The sequence below is a fragment of the Chaetodon auriga genome, chromosome 18 (assembly GCF_051107435.1).
Source record: "Chaetodon auriga isolate fChaAug3 chromosome 18, fChaAug3.hap1, whole genome shotgun sequence".
NCBI classification, from domain to species: domain Eukaryota; kingdom Metazoa; phylum Chordata; class Actinopteri; order Chaetodontiformes; family Chaetodontidae; genus Chaetodon; species Chaetodon auriga.
In genome coordinates, this window is record NC_135091.1 from 7,591,323 (window position 1) to 7,613,780 (window position 22,458).

Below are 22,458 nucleotides of genomic sequence, written 5' to 3' on the forward strand. Positions count from 1 at the left end.
TCATTTGTTTTTGTCTGTGTACAATATTTTACTGTTTAACTCAAACTTTAGTTTGATGGATTGTGAGTAGAAACTGAAATTATGATACACATATAAACCAGTGTCATCTGCATACATGTGAAAACCTGCAGTGTTGTGCAAGTTAACAATTTCTAATGAGTTAATTACTGGTTACTTCTCTTAAAAGCTAATTACTTTACCAGGTACTGCATGTAAGAGTAATTAGTTACTAGGATACTATGCTCACATCGCAATATTTCAATGCTGCTGTGGCACAAGTGATTGCACTATTATCACTGTAGTGATTGGCATTATTAATATCCCCGACCACCAGAGGGCAGCAACGACTGTCTTGCATAGATTTGGTAATGTTGAATTTCTAGTTACTGCTAAAGTGGTGGAATTACAGTAATGCTTTACATCATATCACGTTACTCCCAACAATTAATATTAAACTAAAATGGACCGAGGATAGAACCCTGCAGAACTCCTTTTTACTCAAACACTTTCTCCATCTGTCTTTGCCCTGAGCTCGTTTACATCTAATCATGGCCACTCAGATCTCTCCTGGCTTTGTGTGCCATCACTCTGCCTCATTCTGCCTGAGCACACCTTCGCAAAGATTATTTCTGATTTTTTTATGTGAACGTCTTCCTAAAGACGCTTTAGAGGATTCTGACCCCTAGGGTGGGATTAATGTACAGAGTAGAAAGCATGTGATTATAAATCTTCTTCCAAATATACTTTCCCTGATCATGAAGTTGACATTTCAGTACAAAGGTTATTATGTGGTTTCGCACATTGCTGGAAATCCCCTCACACAGCCCTTGTGAACTTGTGATAAACACAAGACGAAACACCAAACAAAGGCCTGAAGTGCTGATAGTGTAAATTTTTATTTCAGGAAGTGAAAAAAGAGGGTAAATGCGTTGCAGAAACAGAGCACAGTGTCCAGCATACAGTGTACAAGATGGTTACAAGCATGCCAGGCAGTCCCACACTTGTATCTCGCAGTATCTACAGACCCAATCAAAAGGTAGTCACAGCATAGAGCAGACAAGACTGGATCACGGACGAAATTTTTAATGACGCCATTTCCAAATCATCTAAGCTCCTCCTGTTAGTGTGAAGGAGCCAGAGGCCACAGGACATTTCAAACAGGATATAAAAGTGTACAGCAGTGCAAACTAGCAGAGAGATCCCCCAACAGTTAACATATAAGGGTGGTCTGAGCCGATAACTGAATATCTACGTGGGAGGGCAAGCTTTAGCTCTGGTGTCACACAGAAAACCTCAGCCATGAAACAATGAGTCCGACACAAACTCTAAATGTTGACAGACCTAAGCTGACAAACCTTCCTCTACACGATAAATTACTCGAATCTATCACCATCGTCGTTAAAATGAGAAGCAAACTCCAGGAGCGAGCTTGTTGCATGCGTCAGTTTCCATTAAGACACAGAAAAGCGTTCATGCGTTCACCAAACATGTTGACAACATACGCCAGATCATGTGCTTCAACGCCAAAGCATCTTCTCATGGATTTAACCAACCTCTCCTGTGCGAAATGCCTCCTCAAGACAACTTTTTCTCTACCCAGCCCCAATTGATAAGTGCTGCGACGGGCTACTTGTAAAACAGAAGCTACAGTAGTAATTGGACCACAGTCAAGCGACGACGTCCCCTTTTCACAGAAAATGATCTAAAGAAAGAGCAACTAAAAGCATACATTCAGACAACCACCGGCCTTAGTGCTGGAAGTGAATTACAGTACACACTCAAGAGAAGATACACAAATAAATACTTTGATCTTTAATATTTCAGCTGCAGCACTTTAGATTGCGTGGCAGCTGCATACTTCATGTATCGATATTGAAGTAAACGTGACGTTGCGTCTGTTGTATTCTGAGCTTGATGCTTTGAGAGTCTTGAAAAACTGATACAAGGTAGGGAAGCGCCTCCCCCGCTGCCGCTCAAGAGAAAGTTTAAAGGACCAGACGACCAGACTTAAGCTTACGACACCATAATACATACACTTCAGTATGCCGGGACAAAGATTTTTTCATACAGACAACTATTTAACAGTTTTAAGTAAAAATGTTTAAAATACAACTTTAATACTGACTTAAGGAAAATACTGCTGTTATCCAGTTTTATGTGGCTCACCTCTACCAGAACTGATGGAAATAAGCCAAAAAGTGAAAACATTTGTATTTTCCTTTAAGTTGCAACTAAGATTTCCTCTTTTAAAAGAGAAGCAGATGGCTGTATTGGGTGGGAGGGGAAAAAAAAAGATAGAAAGCGAAAACCACTTAGTGGCAGCTTTTCCCACCAGAAGATACAAGAACAGGCTGCAGGATCTGCAACCAGACCAAGGCTTCCTCCTCTGTCCTCGCAAAGCTTTCCTGCAAATCAGGGGTGGAGCAAAAAGCTAGTCCTGTCGTAGAGGACGAGGAGGGCTGAAAGAAGGCCTAGCGAGTCCTCCGCTACGAGGAAACAGTCACCGGATTGAGAGACCCGTTCCGGCTGTAGAACTTTGAAAAGGCCTCTTCAAGAACAGATGCAAGTCGCGGCTGATCGCCCTGAAAGGGAGTGACAGCGAGGTGAAATAAGATCTCGGGGGGCTGTTTAATGCCAAAGCTGAGTGTTCAGGTCAGCGGGGTGATGACAGTGAACTCCACTTACCTCACTGATGAATCCCAGCTGAACAAGCTCCACAGCCAGCTCCTGCACGCTCTCATCTGAACAGAAACACAAAGCAGTCACAACACTGACGACAACTGCATCACATCAGAAATACCAACCATCAAACAATGTGTGCTTTAAGTATTTACGAGTTACTCAAGCACCATTAGTGGTGCTGTCAATCAAGGTTTGGACAAACAGCTTCCCATATTGTGTGATATGTATGTTCTACCAGCATGCACTCAAATGTGCTCCCTAAACAAAGGGGTGACGTGAAACACACATATCCTCACACAGCAGGAGGAAGTAACAGGTGGCGACGCTAATGCACCCTGAAAGCAGCAGTTCACCAAAAATAGCTGCAGAGGAAGACTGTAAACTTTAAACTAATCAGATGAAATTAAGGTATAAAAAGGATCTTTGAGGAATAAAGATACTCACTTGGTAACAAATCACAGCTTAGGTGCCTGTTTAATTTATCCTCAAGTTTCAACAGCAGGGTCAGCTGAGAGGAGGATAAAAGAGGAGATTTCAAAAGTCAAGACATGAAGCTCTTTCACATGTGACCTGATGACACTCTGAGTTCTACTTACATGATGCTTGGTGCCCTCATCAACAGGCTCAATATTGCACTGCATCTGAAGGACCTGTCAAGTACCAGAAAACAGCTTCATACGCATATATATATGTATATGACACATCGACATGCAGTACAGAGTTTAAAGTACACAGTTAAAACAACCAAAGAGCTGATAAAAACAACGGCCAAGTGTCAGCGAGAAGAAACACTGAATATGTCAAAAAATGAAGGCCATTAAATATGTATGATTGTTAAAATTTGAAAAAAACGAAACAAAACAAAACATAATACTGACAAAGAATTGTATAAGAAGCTCCAAAAATATCTGGAAAACTCATCTCTGATGCAATATTCACATGGAATAATCTGCTCAAAATTCACCCAAATCCCTCATTTTAAGTCTGTTTACTCAATGATAGAAAAGGGGTCCCTTAAGGAAACACAAAGGGAACATAAAAATGAATTTCAATATTCTAAATATCCTCAACTGCTTTGTGTATTCTCTGTTTGTCCTCGTCAATGCCTTGGACAATTAATAATGTAATTATAAAGACGTTCCCTCATGTGGTTCTTACCTTCCTGGTCTCGAGCTCTGCAGGTTCAGGAGTCGGTGTTTTCACTGAGGGGGGCACGATGGGCGACTTCACCGCCTCCTGCTGAGGTTGTTGTGGACATGGAATCCCAAACGCAGTCAGAGGATAGATCCCATTCCTGGAACATCAAAGGAACACGGAGATTTCATGCTGTGCAGTTGTGCTCTGAATACTGCAGGCTCTCTTTAAAATGAGGGTTTTGCTGACAGTGTGAGTCTGTTATGTAGATACGACGCCCTACTTCATGTTTTACAGATTTATCACATGATTCATCAGCAATAAACAACAATTTGCCATTTTTGGCATCAATCAGTTGTTGAGGGTGAGCAATTCTCATTTTTCTTTCCCTGCCTAATTTACCAGCAGGTCCAGGCATTCGAGCCAGAATCTTCTAATCACAGGCCAACCAACAGCGAATCTGTTTCCAGGTTTGTTCTCAGCTGTGGCAGAATTTTTTTTCTTACCTTACATCTTCCAGGAACTTGTCCAGCTCAAGGGCAGGAAACTGAGAGAGCCTGAGGCAAAAGAAGGACTGTTAGTTGTGGTGAATATTCAGGAGTGTTTGCTTGCTTCCTCAGGTTTTTCATCTAATTATCTCCATACATCAGCGCCATCTATGTGGCTCTGTGATGTTCAGACTTACTTCATCTGGACTCCATCCTTGGCCTCAACAATCACCAAGTTAGGGTCCATGTTCTTTGTCATCTCTTCTAAAGCATTTTCTGGAATCATATCTACAAGTAAACAGAGCAGACAGCGATCAGATGAGAGCGTTCACCCATGATAATTAACAAATACGAGTGCCCTTTATAGGAAAACTCATCGTCTCGGGCAAACTGATGAAGCATCAGTCTGAGGAGTCTTCTAAATATTTGTCTATATATTTGGCAGCCTTGTGTATGTTTACCAAGAAGGTGCAGTCAGTGCTGCAATGCATGAGTAACTGATTTTGCAACTTGGGCTTGAACAATCGGCCAGTAACTGCATCTTTAAACTGAAGACTACTGACCTTTTGTGTGTGACTGTGTGTGTGTGTGTGTGTGTGTGTGTGTGTGTGTGTGTGTGTGTGTGACTGTGTGTGTGTGTGTGTTTTCACTCACGCTGGTGGCCGACGATGCAGTGTGCAGCCAGCAGTTTGAGTAAGGGCACCTCAAACAAGGCCTGGTGGAACAACAGCTCCTTGGCTGTGGGTCGCTTACAGGGGTCCACCTCCAGACACTTCTGGATAAATTCCTAAAAAAAGCATTGTGGAAATAAGACTTCAGGTTCTGGACTTCTCTTCCGAGCAGACATTCAGGCCTTCAATGCTTCCCTCTCCCTCTCTCACCCGTTGCAGTGGGTCCTCTAGGGACTGAATGGCACTGTTTATGGCTTCTTGGGACACATAAGACGAATCTCCATTACTCTGGATTTCCAACACAGCCATCTGAGGACGGGATTGGACAAAGAAGGGTGCTGATTGGAAGCGATTCAGTACACACAAAAGTTAAGTCAACAGCAGCCACTCTCCTGTTGCGTAACGACAGACAGCGTCTTCTACACAAAAGGCCGAATGATTAAAAACCGAATTTCCAAATTTCCTTTCTTACAAAACAGATAACTGACATCCTGATATCTTTTTCTGTGATGTAAAAAGCAAACCAACAGCAGCTCTCAAAGCAAACACTAACACTCAGCATGTCTGAGACTGGGGTGACACTTCTGTTAGGAATGCACTGATACATAGAACATTAGTGCACGATCAATCAAGCACACTTTCCATAAACAAAAGAATGAGTGGCTATGCTTGTCAGTATGCAGCGAACAGCTCTGAGCAGCACAGGGTCTCCTCTCACCTCTAAGGCGCACATTCCAAAGGAATAGATATCCACGGCTGTGGTAACATTGGCAACAGCTGAAAGCAGAGACACGCTGATCAAAATCACAGAAACACTACGGCACACGGCGACGGCAGCTCAAACAAACGAGAGGATCTCACCTCCATATTCTGGAGCAAAGAAGTGAAGGCTCTTCTGCTCTTCCCGACAGGTCTTCACGTGGTTATTGATGGTGTCTGGAGCAACTGAAAGAGTAGAAAAAGCCTTAATAAAGACAATACTCAAACAAGACTTAGTGATAACAGTAACAACACCTCTCTTTAAATCATCTCTACCTGAGCCGATCTTGATGAGGCCGTTGTGCTGGATGAAGATGGTGTCACAGGTCAGGTTGCCGTGGATGATGGGAGATTCACATGAGTGCAGGTAACTGAAGACAAGGGAACAAAATTTAAGTCAATAAAAACTTGCTCCCCGTTTCTTGATAGCAACATGGACACTTTCAAGACAAATGTTATTATAAGATAGTTAAGATAGCTGATTCCCTGTAGTTGTAGTAAACATCTGGTGTTTGGACTTCTGATGAACTCACCTGAGAGCAGACAGGATCTGTATACACCAGCGCTTCCAGGCCTGTCAAAGAAAAAAAATCATTTTAAAAATATCGTTCACTTTTTTTACTCAGTTTCACTTCCAAGTGACTTCATTTCAAAAGACGTCGATGAGCTACAGCAGAGCTTTCGCACCTTTTCATTCATGGTCTTGTGGTTTTTCTTTGTCTTTTTCAAAAACTGTTTCAGACTTCCCGAGGACATGTACTCAGTGATGAAGATGACCTACAAACAAACAAAAACAAAATGCAAGTCAGCATAAAAGCCATGACACTCAATGCATTTTATATGATTTGATAGAAAGGGGGATTTTGTTGAGATGATCTACCCTCGCTCTGTTCTCTTTGACATCGGCCCAGTACTTGTGGAACTTCACAATGTTCAAATGCTCCAGCTGGATCAAATTGTCAAAAACTGCTTTGACTTTTTCCTGTGGACAAAATACAAACATTCAGTCATTAATACATAACCTCACATATTCTAAACAATTAATAAAATGAGCACTGTCAATGTCACATCTTTCTCCATGCTGTCCAATTTCAGTTGGATTTACTTGTTCGTTGCAAAACAGTTGAACAATTCAGCCCAAATAAGCTCATTGTGTCTTAACAACATATACATTTCTAATGGCCTGGCCGTCTCTTGGCCAGAAGGTTGGACTAGAGACCAGACAGACTTGTACATCATACAAACTATCAGCCATTTAACTTCAAACAAAATACATATTAAAAGTTCCATTAGACTGACAGCATTTGATTTTCCTTCAGCCGTCTGCATATTAAAACTGAGAAGCTGCCTGCTGCAAACAAAGTCTTGAACTAACTGGTCACTGAGTACAGCAGTTGTGGGCAACAAGCCTTGCTCAAGGGCACTCAGTAGCCATCTAACTTTACTACTTTTATTTGAAACAGTAAGCAAGAGACTGAATCTTCAACTGATACTATTTCACCAACCAAGATAAGAGTAAGAAAATGCAAAACCACTTCAGGATGACGCAAAACCATCAAGCTGCATTCTTCAAATGCCGAAGGGTATAAAGCAAACAAGCTCCTTAAATACCACTTCTTCCAGTATGCTTTCTCCCTTGTCTTGAAATTTCTGAAAATTGTTAATGCAACTACTCAGGTACAGTGTGTACTTTGCTGTGCTGCTGGCAGTAACAAGTCCGACCATTTCTCTAAGGAGCTTAAAGCCAAAGGGGAACACGAAAACCAGCAGGCTCCTACATTGTTCAGGAGATCAAAATAAACAAAGCCACCTAACACAAAACCACGACGCTTACATCGCCGTCAGTGCATTTCGTTCCCTGCAGGTACAGACGCTGTAGTCTGACATTATCAGTATAATGATCGTTACTATCCTCGTTTCATTCAAAATGCAGTGCACATAGCTGCATTGTCCTGGTTCTGCACCCACCTCCTGTAGTTTGAAATTCTTCCTTTCTGAGAACATGACCTCATTCCACACCACCTCAACTCCTTCCTCAGTGTCCATGGCCAAGTAAGCATTATCGATCCCAGGGACGTTGCGCTGATTCACCTTCAGGCAGAAAACAAAATAATGCATCGGGCCTTGTCCAAACCTTATGTAAGGCAAACCTGACCCCTCCGCAGACACATCCCCTACCTCTTCTCTGCGCTTCTGCCACCGTCCACACGGGCTTTCCTCCAAAATCTCTGACTCATCCTCGCTCTCCTCTTCCTCATCCTCTGTGGCAGCGGTGGCTGGAGGCTGGGTCACCATGGACACAGGGGGAGACACAGAGGACACTCCTTGACCTGTGGATGCAGCTGCCACAGAGTCCGACTTCCCGTCCTGGACGCTGTCAGGGGCCTGTTTGTTCTCTCCCTCAGACATCCTCTTAGTTGTCAGGCCCAACAGCCTGCTGTGAGACACAGAAATGCCACAAACAATATCAGCATCACAGTCAATGACACAGTCTTATCAACAGTTACCTGAAGTGAAATATAAAGCTGTGCAATTGTATCACGTTTCAAACCTAGCTAGCAACTATCGTATGTACTTGGTCAGATGTAGTTCGCTAACATAGTTGCAGTTGAGGAATAAGCGTTGAGACTTTGCAGAAGTTAGCTGATTTAGCTCTCTACAGGAAAGGCCAAAATAAGCCGTATCACAAATATGAGCAGTAATAGCATTTATGGTTGGACGTACGTATGAAAGACAGGAAATGTGGCGATTCCAGCTCCAGTTTAACAAACTCCCACCGTCGCAGACCAATCCCAGTTTGTTTAGTTAGCTTTGTTGGCTACAAATCTTCTTGGTGTCTCAGCTGACTGGCAGCTAGCTTTGTGACGCTGCTAGCTCCTTGGCTACGATGAGTTACCAACTTAAAAACAGGACACAGCAGCGGAAGCTACCGGCGAGCACGTCGCAACGTTCACAGCCGTGGCTTTTTTCACTTTAACGTTAAATGTCTCCCGATGATTTTCTTGCCAGCCAGCTAACCAGCTGGTTCGCTGCTAGCTAGCGACAGCGTTAGCAGCCCACCGCCCCTTGCTGCTTCTCAAGACTCCAGCTCTGCTAATGTGTGCTCTGAAAATTAGCCACTGCTAATGTGACTAAACTACACAATATTGCAACAGTCCTAGACGCGTTTACTGATTAATAACATAACAACAGTTCACAGAAACTCGACAGGAGAAGCAAAGAGAGGTTAGTGAAGCCATTAACTTTATATCCTCGAACACAACGGCTGACTGACTTGAGAGCTAGGTTAACATTTAGCCAGATATGATGGCGACAACTTCCAGATGCACCCTGCGCGACGAGCTCCGTTACGTCACAGCCGAGTATGGTTGCCAGATATATTAGGTCTGATCCCCCTTCTGCGGCGTTCAAGTCACTGAAGCAGCTTCGTTCTCAGTGACGCTTTGAAATTTATAGTCATAGTTTTTTTCTAGACCATCATAAATACTAAATATAATATATAACTCTAACTCAAACGTATTCATCTACTGTAAATTTAATTTGATATGTAACAAAATATTGTATATTTCACAGAGAGATGAGCAATATTGTCAAAAATATGGATAAGGTAAGGTAATATGGAAGCCCATTTCTGCTGGGGTTTCTCTCAAACCTGGCAACCCCAACCTCAACAGCCTCCCTTTCTTATTTGATATGGACGTAGATTGACAGAGAATTAGGCCAACTGGGCACTTATTTATGGTGAACGTTCAGATTAAGCAGACCCTTTGAAAAGAAAGTAAACGTCAAGGCGTTTATTTTGCCACTAGGTGTCAATATATAGGTGTTGAACAGACGTTTGGATTAATTATAATCCAGTCAATCACATGGTAGGACATGTCTTGTGCATTAGAATAAAATGAGAAATTATTAATATGATCAGATTTCTTGCTGAGTTGAAACAGTACATACAGGCTTTATATCCCATTAGCCTTTCAGTTCAGGATATATGTAAAAGCATTGTGGGTACATGACTTGAATGTGATATTTTCCAAAACTGCATTTCTCCAAAAGAGTTTCGTCATATCCTCAGTTAGATGTACAGATTTTGGAGATTCCCCCTGAACAGCTCACTGTGACCTGAAAATCTTGTGACCAGTTCAGGGTCCCTCTTCTAGAAGCCACCTCCCCTACTTTAAAGAGACCTATATTTAGGTCCAGCCTCCACCAGGGACACAACATTGACAGTGGGAGTGCTGGTGTGAAAGGCCGTCAGCTGGTGACTGCCCATGAGCGTTGACAGTATTTCCAGCAAATAAAGGAACTAAAAGTGATTATCAGAGTCAGGGAGGGCACAGGAAGTTTCTCTGTGCTGTTTTGCAAGTTGAAGCTGTTTCTGCATGTAAGGAGGGACTCCTGAGTTTCTTTTTTTTTTGCACTTTATAATCTGACTTTAAACAACAACACCAAAGGCTGAGGCGTTCCCTGATAAGATGGGGGATGAAAACTGTGACGGTAAAGTGCCTCTTGTTGAGGACACAAAGGTGACGGTGCTCATTGAAACCGAGGCGTCATTTGGGCCAGACGAAAAAGCCGATTACCCTCATGCTGGGACGAACTCAATCTACTCTGCAATTCTAAGCAGAAATGAGGCTGTCAAGGATGCCAAGCGTCTTAAGACATTTTTGGAACTGCGAGACAAATACGTGAAGAAGAAGGTGGTGTTTGAAGACCCTCTGTTTCCTGCAGATGACTCCTCGCTCTTCTACAGTCACAAACCGATGATGAAGATCGAGTGGAAGCGTCCCTCGGTGAGTGCCAGTCTTTTGTCATCATATTCTTCAGGCCAAGTTTCACTTGACGCAGAGGTGACTCTTCCCTAAAACCCCCGTGTATCTCATCTCTTCTTCCACAACACATGGGTGGGGTGTCAGGTTTATAGGGTTGCAGGACTGTGGATGCATAGCTCCGGGTTGCCACCTTCTACTGTCACAGACAGCTGGTTCTCACACAGGAGGATGCCCTCTGCTTGCGCTGGGCAACATAGTGGCAACTCAGTGTTGGCTGCACAGATTCATATATTTCTGATATGCATTTGCAAGAGTGTTTGACAGTCTAGATATCCTCTGCCTATGACAACAAGTGGTCCTGACTCGTTGCCCCGATCGCAGGACTTTTGGCAGAAGACATTGAGCTTCATTCGGCATGAAGAGACACATGTCCTTGACTCCAGCGCCTGCCAAAACACTGACACAGATACAGACACAGCTCATGACACAAACTCCACACAAGGACCCAACACTTATTAAGCTGTAAACACTGCGAAAATACTCTGTAATGATTAAAAGTACTGCATTCACAATCTTACTTGAATAAAAATACAGAAGTGTCATCAGAAAAATGACCCTTTTCAGAGTGTTATATATGTATTAGGCTGTAACACATAAGTGGCATTGTTGTAGCTATTTGTTCTAGTCAAGGTGGGGCTATTCAAATAGGAGGACTTTATATACTGTTCATTTTTATATCTGTAGCAATGCATCATATTTTAAAAAATATCTTTTGTATAGTTCAGCAAAATTCTAACCTGAATATCAGAGAGATGTAGTGGAGTAGAAACATTGGCATTAGCATTAGCTTTCCAAGAGTGGTATCAAGCTTCTCATTTAATTCTCAGCAATAAAGCAAATAAGCATATTTCCCAAAATGTTCAACTATCAAGAGAGGTTCTTCAAAGGGTTAGGCCCAGTTTTCTTTACATGGGCTTGTATGAGGTGTGAGGTACTTATCAATAGCTGTGCGAGGGGTCAGCTGCAAAGCATGTTTTAGCCACCTAAAAAAGACCCACATAAAAACATCAGTTTAAGGGTACTCTATATTTAGAATATTTGAAGCCCTTTCTGACAGGGAAGTGAAGCTGTTATATCCATCTATGCTCTCGTCAAAGCCACCAGACTCCTTTGACAAAAATGTTAATTTTACCTCACAGAACATGGGAGTTTCTGGTCTACCACAGCTTTGACTGATTAGTTTATTCGTGTTATATTCTTTAGTTTGGATCCAAACTAAACAGGTTAAAACACCAAAGTCACACAATAACATAAAAACGATCGAGGCAGTGGTGGACCATCAACTCCCGAGTCGTTAAAATGGATGCAGGGCATAGGAGGTCACAAGCATCTGTTGCCTTCATCATCCTAAGTGCCTCCATCCACAGCAGCTGGCTTGCTTTCCTCCATCTACTGTAGGTGATACACTGACTACGCATGAGCACCTCATACAAAAAAATCTGAGTTAACCCTTTAAGTAACATTAAATAAAAGTACTCAAGCAAAAGTGAAGTATCTGAAATTGTACTGAAGTGCAGTATTGAATCAATGTATTTAGTAATTGTACTTTGGACTACAGCCCTTACTTATATGAATAATGTAGTTAATACAGTACAATAAAGTTTTATGTGATCGGTGTGGGGATGTATAACTACTAAATATTCATGTGTATTTTAAAAAGTATATAATATATAAGCATAATTAGGTTCATATTGTTCTTTTTTATTCTTAAAAGTACATACAAATGAGGATCTGAACGTGTAAATGATTTTATGTACTTCGCTGTAACATCAATCTGAAACTCGTTTGTTGCTTCGTGGCTGATGACAAACGCAGGTTTAGCCATTCTGCTGAGATTACTGATACATGAATCCCATCCAGGGGTCAGCAGTGGAGCACACTCTAAATTGGGAACATGAGGCTGCATGTTTGAAGCCTTACTTATGTCCAATGTGATTTCTTATATCTTTATCCTTTCATTTTCCTCGTTTTTAACCCCTGAAAACATTTAGGATATTTCAGGAGTTAGAAAATGCTGTGTTAGCTGACTGATTCATGGTTTTCAAAGGTTTCCAACCTTTTTGACTTGTGATCCCTCCTCACATTTTGTGACCTTGTTTTTTTACTTCTCTAATTGCTTTATTTGAGGAACTTGTTGAGGCATAAAGAGGTGAGGGTATCCAATATTTTACAAGAAAACAGGCTGAAAAGGTCTTATTCCTCATTCCTGTAATCATCTTGTTACTCCCTTAGATTTATCTTGTGACCCTTTGCAGCACCCAAATCCACAAGTTGGGAACAAAGTTTATAGAAGACCATGAAATCCCACAACATGAAGTCTCTTTCACAACAACAAGCAAAAAGAAGAGCATAAACACACCCAATGATGCCTTCCTGAAGTCAAAGGCTGAGAAGTACAAACCAGAAAATCCCAATTACCCAAAAAGACAATACAATACTTTGTGAAGCTGGAACCATGACATGTTTATTTATGAAAAATGACTTAAACGGTTCTAAAAACTGATACCAATTTATATTCTGCCATTGTTTCATTGATTAATGGACTAATCTTTTCAGCTGTACTTGTACTATTTCTTCGTTTGATTAGTAAAAAGTACAATATTTCCCCCTGAATTGTGGTGATGTAGAAGTAGAAAGTGGCGTGAAAAGACTCAAGCAGAGTACAAGTACCTCAAATTTTTGCATAAGTGCAGTACTTGAGTAAATGTACTCAGTTACATTCCACTACTGCCATGACAGAGATACTGTACGTACTTAGGAGGTGATTGCTCCTCTGCATTCAGCACATTATCGCTCGTTCAGAGGACTGAAGGGTCGTGACCAGGGGACCTCCAGCAGCTGCTTCCTCATAGATATGCAGTGAATGCAGGGGGGGGTTTCGTGCTCCCAGCAGGTTCGACTCAGCCAGAGAAATCTCTCCAACTCGCTTTCCGTTTCAGGGTCAAGTCCTCCTATTGTCAATCACGTCAGGTGTGGATTTGTCAGTGCAGATTTTAAATTGTTGTGGGGTTTCAAATGTTGACCAATACCAGAATGATACCTGATTGTGTTTTGTTGACCTAATGTGGATTCGATCATCCAGGCTGAACATCAGGTTTTTCCTCTCTGTCATACAGCTACTGTATCTGTCGCTCCACCTCATGCAGTACTTCACAATGACAAAAAATGATGTGAACTCTGATATTTCGCAACATGCTGAGAAATAACACCTCGGCGCTCTCTTTCCTCCACGACAGGAAATTTGTGAAAACCCCCAGTTCATCATAGATGGAGCCAACAGGACAGACATCTGTCAAGGAGAATTGGGTAACATTTAAACCGTTTCTGCTTTCAAACAAGACACCACGCTGACTGTATGATTTGGTATCTTGGCACATAAAATCTACTTTCCCTGAATCTCCAGGCCTCTATATAAACCCTTCATGGTGACGAGACATTACTGTTTGTTTTCTTAGTAAAGCCTGCATACTCATAATATTAGAATAAAAACTAAGAATATAAAATGTATTAAAAAAAAACAACAAATTCAGCTGCTTTAGCTTGCTGAGGATACTCTACTTAAAGTTGTGCGTTTAAAGTTTTTAATGGTGCAAAGCATCAAATGTGTCTCAGCTATAGGCAGCTCTTTACACCTCCTGTTTAAGTAGAAACAGTCTCGTGGGGGACATGGCAAGAAAATATCTATAACAACAGAATGTACAGCCAAGACATACGAGCTGGAAACCAGATCAGTGAAAATGCGTCACAGCTGCAACGATTATGAGAATTAGCCTCAGCTAGTGATGCCACCTTACTGCTGTTGACGACTGACACCTGCAGTAATGTGACTTTAATCTGTCACAACTGCGACACTTTACAAAGCGGTATGCTTGGATCAAGTGTTTTCATAGCTCATGAATCCACTGCTGACAGGTGACTGCTGGCTGCTGGCTGCCATCGCCTGTCTGACGGTGAATGAGAAGCTGCTGTACAGAGTGATTCCCCCGGATCAGAGCTTCACGGAGAACTACGCCGGCATCTTCCACTTCCAGGTGTTCAAATGTGACACACTGTGCAAGAAGCTGACAATGTCTTCTGTGGTTGTGGTCTGTGAAAGAAGTGCAGTTTTTTAGATTTGATTAGATGAAAAGATCCACATGTAAACTTTACATATCACATGTAAAATATGTTATTTTGCATTTGAAATCATGTGAAATTCAGTTTCACCTGATAAAGCACACGTGAAACTCGATATTTTATGCTTTTCTTGTGATATCTTAACATTGTACAGATGAATTCACATGTGAAATGTGTGTTCCACATGTGATCAACCTGTGACATTTGATTTTGCAGTTGAGGAAATAGTTTGACATTTTGGGAACCACTGGAAAAACAGCAAATTATAGTTTTACGCTTTGATTTTTGATTAAACAAATGAGATAAACAATATATAACCTGTTAATTAGTGAGCTTCAGCTAGCTGTTTCCCCCTGTTTGCAGTCTTTGTGCTAAGCTAAGCTAAGCTAACTGGCTGTAGCTTCAGATTTTCTGGAAAGATGTGAGAGTGGTATCAATCTAACATTCAGTAAGAAAGCAAGTGTATTTCCCAAAATGTCAAACCTATTTAATATAAACCAATATATTGTTATCGTAAGCATTCATATAACAAAACGTCAGGATTAATGAGGCATTAGAAATCAGTAAGTGATTGATTAAATCATGTTTGCTGAAGAGCTATGAATCAGCTCAGTTTTTCTTCACCTGGTAATAAATGCTCCTCCTCTGTCTCATCACTGAGCTCCTGTTTTAAACATGTTCTGTCTCCTGATTCTCAGTTCTGGCGTTACGGCGAATGGACTGACGTGGTTGTGGACGACCGCATCCCCACCTGCAACAACCAGCTGATTTTCACCAAATCTTTCAGGAAGAATGAGTTCTGGAGCGCTCTTCTGGAGAAAGCTTATGCAAAGTAAGTGCAGTCTATCAACGTCCACTGCAGAGCGGAGTCATGCCGCTCTGCTCATTGTCGCCTCCATGATGTTTACTCATTCAGCTGAGCTCAGATTTCGGTGTGTCAGTTAGCTTGGAGTCTTAAGTTCTTTCTGGCTAAAACAGTTGACAACATTGATAATTTTAGGTGTTTTAGATGCAAATTCACCTATTTTGCTGAACAATTTGATCAGTGTAAGTGACAGCATTGAGAAACAGGGAATAGATCAAGATAAAGCTACTTGATTTAAGATAAACAAGATGATTGACATCTGAAACCACTGACCTCTGACCTTGCTGGTATGAAATTTCTTGAATTTATTTCAAGTCAAACAAGTTTTAAGATCCAATTTCGAACTATTTTTTGCAGCGTAGCAAAAGTAACTAGACATGCAACTCCTCCGTTCCTCATGTTTCACCAATTAGATGCAGGCAGTATCAAAACTCCAAGCCTTAGAGAACATACATGTCAGCGCATTGACCAGAATGATTGACGTCTCTCTCAGGTTGCACGGGTCTTATGAGGCTCTGAAAGGGGGCAACACTTTGGAAGCCATGGAGGATTTCACAGGAGGAGTTACCGAGTTCTTCGAGTTGTCCGAGGCGCCCAAAGAGCTGTTCAGCATCATGAGGAGGGCGCTGGAGAGAGGCTCGCTGATGGGCTGCTCCATAGATGTGAGTGACAGTAGTGAAAGTCAGTGTGCGGAAGTGAAAACAAACACAAAAGCAAGAAAGCAAACATAAGTACAAGCCCTTACCCTAACCCTACAAACAAAAGCAGGACTTTGCTGTTGTAGCTGATCCCAATTGCATCTTTTTTTAACTTGATTTTAGGAAATCTAGATCAAAAATCTAAATCTAAATCTGACGCGTGTTGTATCTGTCAGATTTTTTCAGCGAGTGAAATGGAGGCTCGGACTGAACAGGGGCTGGTTAAGGGTCATGCCTACTCCATCATAGGCCTGGCGGAGGTACAGTACAATGTCCACACGCTGTAAATGCAGATTATAACAGCAGAAGACCTTTTAAAGAAATGCTAACAGGCATTTGTTGTTTCAAGTGTGACCAGGTTGAAAAGGACACCAAAATTCGCCTGATTCGTTTGCGTAATCCCTGGGGTTGGGTGCTGTGGAAGGGACCATGGAGTGCAAAGTAAGAGTTGGAAAATTCCTCTTTTAATGTTGTTGTAAAAATACAAACACTTTCTATATGTTGTGGTGAGTGTGTACTAATATGATTCGGCCTTTCCATAGTTCAGAGGAATGGTCGACCATTTCCATCGCAGACAAGGAAAACCTTAAAAAACAGACTGTAGAGTCCAGCGAGTTCTGGTGAGTAAAACCACTGTGACACACTCGTCATCTCATCTTTACTTTCAGGATGTTCAGCGTTTCACTCCAGAGTGAAATGTGTCACAACTACTGAAACATGAAATTCATTTAGCCAGCAGCAAGTCAACGGAAAGAGACAGACCGGCAGCAGCATGAGATGCTCCCATTGGGTCGTCATCACTGTTAAAAATGAGCAAATGTGTATTTACCATTAGCATGTTAGCAATCAGCTCAAATCCCACCTGAGGCTGACACAATACAACTAACCCTCAGGGGACCACTGCAGTGTTTTAGTTTTGTTGTACATTCTTTGCAGGTTAGTTTTTAAGTCAAGTCAGTTTTTATTTATTTAGCCAAATTGTAATTTTGCCTCAAGGGGTTCCGCAATCTGTACACCACAGCACACCCTCTATCCTTAGACCCTTGATTGGGATAAGGAAAAGCGTCCTCTCTCGTGTTCCCCTCCAGGATGTCATTTGATGATTTCAAAAAGAATTACACAAAGCTGGAGATGTGCAACCTGACCCCCGACGCGCTGCAGGGTGATGAAAGACACAGCTGGACAGTGTCGGTCAATGAGGGCTGCTGGGTGAGAGGCAGCTCTGCAGGCGGCTGCAGGAATTACCCAAGTAGGGCTTCACTTTTTTTTTTTTTTTTAAGATTTTGCTCCTCTAAAAGCCAGTATTGATCAAATTCTTGTGTCTTTACTCAGGCTGCAAGTATAGCATGTTGATCCTAACCCTACTTCTTGTGTTTTACAGACACATTCTGGACCAACCCTCAGTATCGTCTGCAGTTGTATGAGGAGGATGATGACACAGAGGATGGGCAGGTGGCGTGCACTGTGGTTGTGGCTCTAATGCAGAAAGGTCGAAGGATGCAGCGTCATCAAGGGGCCAGATTCCTCACCATCGGATTTTCCATCTATGAGGTACTGATCACATGATCCCCAATCGCTCAGATTTCCTCCAACATTGGATATTCACTGCAGTTGAACTTCCTCTTTAACTTCTTTGTCTCTGCAGGTGCCAAAGGAGGTATGCCCGTGTTGAAGATGGACGTTATTTTGATGAAGTCAGCGCCTTCTCAGCATTTAGCTGTTCCTCCAGAGAGTTAGCAAAAAGATTTGAAGCTGGAGGAAACAGCTAGCTTGGCTCTGGCTCTTGGCTGAGTGCAGTCACTTCCTGGAGTCACCACTAGTTGGCCTGCATGATAAGAAATTACTGCACTTAGACTCGGCCAAGAAACACAACCATGGTTTTAAAACAGTTAGGACACTGTGTAAAACATGCATCAAACAGACAGAGCCAGGCTAGCTGTTTCCCCCTGTTTCCAGTCTTTATGCTAAGCTAAGCTAAACAGCTGTTGTCAGTAGCTTCATAATTTCTATACAGATATGAGAATGGTATCGATCTTCTTATTTAACTCTTGGCAAGAAAACTAGTATGTATATTTCCCAAAGGTTTTGAGCACTCTATTGCTTTCTATACTTTTTCTGTATTGAACACTTTCCTTATGTGAAGAGCTCATTTCCATCCCACCAACTCTCACTGTTTCCACACTTTCTCTGATTTCTTTCCATCCATAGATGTGTGGGCAGAATCAGCATCTGCAGAAGGACTTCTTTCTGTACACAGCCTCCAAAGCTAAATGCAAGACCTACATCAACTTGCGAGAGGTCACAGAGCGATTCCGTCTGCCTCCGGGAGAGTATGTCATCATGCCCACGACCTTTGAACCCCATCAAGAGGGAGAGTTCATTCTCAGGGTCTTCTCTGAGAAGCGGATCACATCTGAGTAAGGATCACTGAAGGTCACCAGCCATATTTGGTGATGCAGCTGATGTTATTTTGGGGGGATTGTTGACAAAGGCTTTAAATGAAGCCCATCAATGAATAGCAGGGGTCCTAATGTGTCTGTTTTTCTTCACAGGGAGGCGGAAAACACAATCGGCTCTGATCAAATTCAGGTTTGCAGCATGATTGAAGAAGCAGTGGGGTCAAAATATATGTTCATGATTCTGGCTCACATTGCAGTGATGAAATGACTGTCTCTGCACCACACTTTCACATTGCAATATTAGCTTGAATTTTGACATATTGTAAACCCCAACTCTGTAATATTAAAGTTACATACATTTTTCATCAACCTTGAAGTCTCCCTGTCTTGTCCCAGTTCACACTGTATGTTCCCTCACTGTTTTTCCTACAAGAGTAACTAACAGACTTGAAAATGCAGTGTTTTCTTCCACCTTTTCATCTCATTTCATCCTTCTGTCCTTCCTTGTCTTATTGGCCATCAGCAAGACAAGAAAAAGAAGGAAAAGGTAATGCATGTATGTGGCAACAGCACCGATAGATTGCTTTTGAACTCTGCTTTCCTCACTGCTTCTCTCCATCATATTGGCAGTTATAGTTTGCGCCATCATCACATATGTAGATTATAACCAGTGGTAGAACTATAAATTAACTCTCTCTTTCCTGTTTTGTTTGTCTCTTATAACCCTTCTCTTCTCTTACCGACCCTGCCGTTACCCACATGCCAGCCTATTGTATTTGTGTCAGACAGAGCGCGAGCCAACAAAGAAATCGAACATGACGGCATTCAGGGGGAAAAGAGGAAACCAAAGGTAATCAGTGTGTACAGACTGCTATTGATTAGCCAAAACCCAGTCACCGCAGCCTCGCAGCAAATAGGTCATGCTATTCACCCTGTCGGAATTTCTGGAGACTGACAGCACTGAAATGCAATCTTGAGCAGGTCAAATAACATCTCTGGGAATAAAACAATTGCGTTTGAAGCCAACTGATCTCAAGTGGCCCAGCTGCACCTGTTTTCCTGTAAGGCCTCAGTGTACACAGGCCAAATGGTTTATGTCTTTCTCTACTGTGCTGCTCTCCTCTGGTGCCATAATGAAATGCATCCAGAGCCCATCAGTCACTAAATGCAGTGTTATTTGTAGTGTAGCAGGAAGAAATGGAAAAAAACTGTTTCACTACTTTCAGTTTCTTCATCATCAAAAATCAGTTTGCTTATTCCAACATGATATATCGCATGAAATGTTTCACTGTTTGTGTAGACTCATTTATTCAAAAATACTGAATGGTGAATTGTAATTATTGACATTTAATATGTTTACAATAACTTGCATTGCAAATTACTTCTTTCTTGTCCATCCTTCAGCAAAAACTACTCAAACCTGAGGAGGAGACAGAGGAGGAAAAACAGTTCAGAGCCATTTACCAACAGATTGCTGGTGAGGTGAGAACACAGAGGGGAGCGTTTGAAAGAGAAAACGAAGATGACACAGGACAGGCTTAAATGTCTGAGTCTGTCTTTGAGCTAATATTCAACAAATTGTTCCTCTCTCCCTCAGGACATGCAGATCTGTGCCAACGAACTCAAAATGATTTTGAAGAACGTTCTTGCCAAACGTGAGCACTCTGGAAAGTTTAAGACTCTTATTATAGTTCATGTCATATGCTGATCATTCACAGGAAGCTGTCCTTTCTCACAGATAATGAAATAAAGACAGAGGGTTTCAGCCTTGAGACATGTCGGAGTATGATCGCCCTGATGGATGTATCCTTTCAGCTGGTTAAAGCTAGAGGGAGGTATGTCGACTGAAAGACTGAGCAGCCTCATGTGGCCTGTAAAGGTGCTATCAGCTGGTTAATGGTACTGACTCACTGTCCTTTGGTCAGCATGGTGTATATGCAGGGTTGCCCTTATTGTAAAGGTCTATGACTAACAGTGTTGGTTTTTCCATAACTGACCCGTTGTCAGACTGACGGGACAGGAAAACTGAACCTGCAGGAGTTCAAACACATGTGGAGAAAGATCAAGGCGTGGCAGGTGGGGCCATTTTAGCAACCTTAACTCCTGCTCACATTCAGCAAACCTAGTTTTCATCTAACTGTCTGTCTCCTTGTGTGTTTCCAGCTGATCTTTAAACGTTACGACAAAGACAAATCCGGCTCCATCAGCAGTTTTGAGATGAGGAACGCTGTTAATGATGCAGGTGAGTCGCACAAAAGAATTGGTTTTAAGAATGAACCACCAGCAGGATGTTCCTCCATGTGTTCTGTCTGTTTCCTTTTTTTACAGTCAAATAAGTGTGTTAAAAGTGCATAGGTATCCTGGTTTTGAACACTATCCTCAGTCAGATGCAGCTTCAGTCACCGTTTAGCAGTTTACAATAGAATATCATATTATAATGAATATATGTAATGGTTAAAGTCTGCATTTTGTTCCTAGGTTTGTACTAAGTTTAATCAGAAATCATATCTGATGTTCTCTTGTTAGATGCCTGTAACATGATATAAACTGTCAGCCGTGAACCTGATCTCTGTTTTGTCTTCTCTACACAAAGGGTTTCACCTCAACAATCAATTATACAACATCATAGCCATGCGCTATGCAGACGAACACCTCAACATCAACTTTGACAGTTACATCTGCTGTTTTGTGAGGCTAGAGGGCATGTTCAGTAAGTGCTTTCTATTTCCATATGGTACCAGGACACTTATCAGCCAAAACTAATCTCACACAACTGATACAGTTTATGGATGTAAAAGATGGAGTCATCTGTGTAGAGATTTACCTCGTCCTTTTACCTACTGTGTTTAACAAAACCTCTGCTGGTTAAATACAAAATTACCATTTTTATGAATCTTTGCATGACCAAATTTATCACATTCTGCTAATTGCAGCTTTGCCAAACTGCTTTAGTCCATGATTTCTAAAGAGATGGATGAAGACTAATCTGTTGTGTCTCTTGCAGGGGCTTTCAATGCTTTTGACAAAGACAGAGATGGGATAATCAAGCTCAATGTCCTGGAGGTAAGCCACTTTTAGTACAAACCCAATTCCAAAAAAGTGGGTAAAATGTAATTAAAAACAGCAAACAATCGTGTCAAATGACAATGGTTTTCCTGTAGTGTTCCTGTATTTTCATATATACAAGACCAAAGTGATCAGAAAACCTATATATACTACATGGTGCAGTCATACAACAGTACCATAAACTTGCTCAGTGTGTACTGCAAGCATACTTTGAAAATGAAACCCTTTATGTTCATATTTGTTTTTCCTTTACTCTCTTTCCAGTGGCTTCAACTGACCATGTATTCTTGAGTCACCTTCTTGATCGCTGCAGATAGATGGTGCTCATGCTCATGACTCCTGGACTGCCTCTCAAGTATTTTTTGCACAGATTTTGTGACTCCAGCCAATCAAAATCTTGAAGTCAAAATCAGAGTTTTGATGATTTCTTTTTTGTGATCACTCAAGCTATGACAATTTCCCTTCAACTTTACTTTAGCCTACTTTTAAGTGACTGGCATTGTATCAGTAATAAAGCTGATTCCTGAAGTGTCATCGCTTTCCTAGTCTCTACAGTGCTGATGAGAGTGACAGAATTTGATAAATCTGTGGAGCCTGATAATCACATCGGTGCTTGGCACAAAGCAGCGATGGGCAGGGAAGCAAAGAGGTGGTGTAAAAATGAAGAAAAATAAATGTTTGAATATGTGAACTGAGTGAAGATGTTGTTTGACAAAATACTGACTGTTCTGTATATTGTTTTCAGAATAAA

The 22,458-nt window shown here is 41.7% G+C and overlaps 2 protein-coding genes across 10 annotated transcripts; one reads left to right on the forward strand and one right to left on the reverse strand.

The window, feature by feature from the left end:
• Positions 1 to 872: 872 nt before the first annotated feature.
• On the reverse strand, positions 873 to 9,083 carry nrbp1 (nuclear receptor binding protein 1). Of its 3 annotated transcripts, XM_076755765.1 has the most exons (18): positions 8,459 to 9,083; positions 7,913 to 8,171; positions 7,703 to 7,825; positions 6,615 to 6,716; positions 6,422 to 6,511; positions 6,268 to 6,308; positions 6,011 to 6,105; positions 5,837 to 5,920; positions 5,694 to 5,752; positions 5,186 to 5,284; positions 4,959 to 5,091; positions 4,502 to 4,592; positions 4,323 to 4,373; positions 3,841 to 3,976; positions 3,279 to 3,332; positions 3,127 to 3,190; positions 2,686 to 2,741; positions 873 to 2,582 (listed from the first exon to the last, which is right to left on the reverse strand). In XM_076755765.1, the coding sequence occupies exons 2-18, from the start codon at positions 8,141 to 8,143 to the stop codon at positions 2,487 to 2,489; spliced, it is 1,605 nt and encodes a 534-aa protein (XP_076611880.1). In that variant the 5' UTR covers positions 8,144 to 8,171; positions 8,459 to 9,083; the 3' UTR covers positions 873 to 2,486. The 3 variants fall into 3 exon arrangements, with proteins under 3 accessions (XP_076611880.1, XP_076611878.1, XP_076611879.1); XM_076755763.1 differs by having other exon boundaries at positions 5,837 to 6,105; positions 8,459 to 9,061; XM_076755764.1 differs by having other exon boundaries at positions 5,837 to 6,105; positions 7,913 to 8,168; positions 8,459 to 8,574.
• An 885-nt stretch (positions 9,084 to 9,968) lies between these two features.
• Positions 9,969 to 22,442, forward strand: capn3b (calpain 3b). 7 transcript variants are annotated; one of them, XM_076755913.1, is made up of 23 exons: positions 9,969 to 10,524; positions 13,800 to 13,869; positions 14,476 to 14,594; positions 15,378 to 15,511; positions 16,038 to 16,206; positions 16,419 to 16,502; positions 16,592 to 16,683; positions 16,785 to 16,862; positions 17,331 to 17,491; positions 17,624 to 17,793; positions 17,888 to 17,899; positions 18,451 to 18,659; positions 18,795 to 18,831; positions 19,165 to 19,188; positions 19,408 to 19,491; positions 20,046 to 20,123; positions 20,239 to 20,296; positions 20,380 to 20,444; positions 20,649 to 20,717; positions 20,805 to 20,883; positions 21,235 to 21,351; positions 21,646 to 21,704; positions 21,972 to 22,439. In XM_076755913.1, exons 1-23 carry the CDS (start codon positions 10,207 to 10,209, stop codon positions 21,996 to 21,998), a joined length of 2,313 nt encoding a protein of 770 aa, XP_076612028.1. In that variant the 5' UTR covers positions 9,969 to 10,206; the 3' UTR covers positions 21,999 to 22,439. The 7 variants fall into 7 exon arrangements, 6 of the variants coding, with proteins under 6 accessions (XP_076612028.1, XP_076612031.1, XP_076612029.1 ...); XM_076755916.1 differs by lacking the exon at positions 19,165 to 19,188 and having other exon boundaries at positions 19,427 to 19,491; positions 20,046 to 20,118; XM_076755914.1 differs by lacking the exon at positions 19,165 to 19,188 and having other exon boundaries at positions 21,972 to 22,438.
• Positions 22,443 to 22,458: the final 16 nt, after the last annotated feature.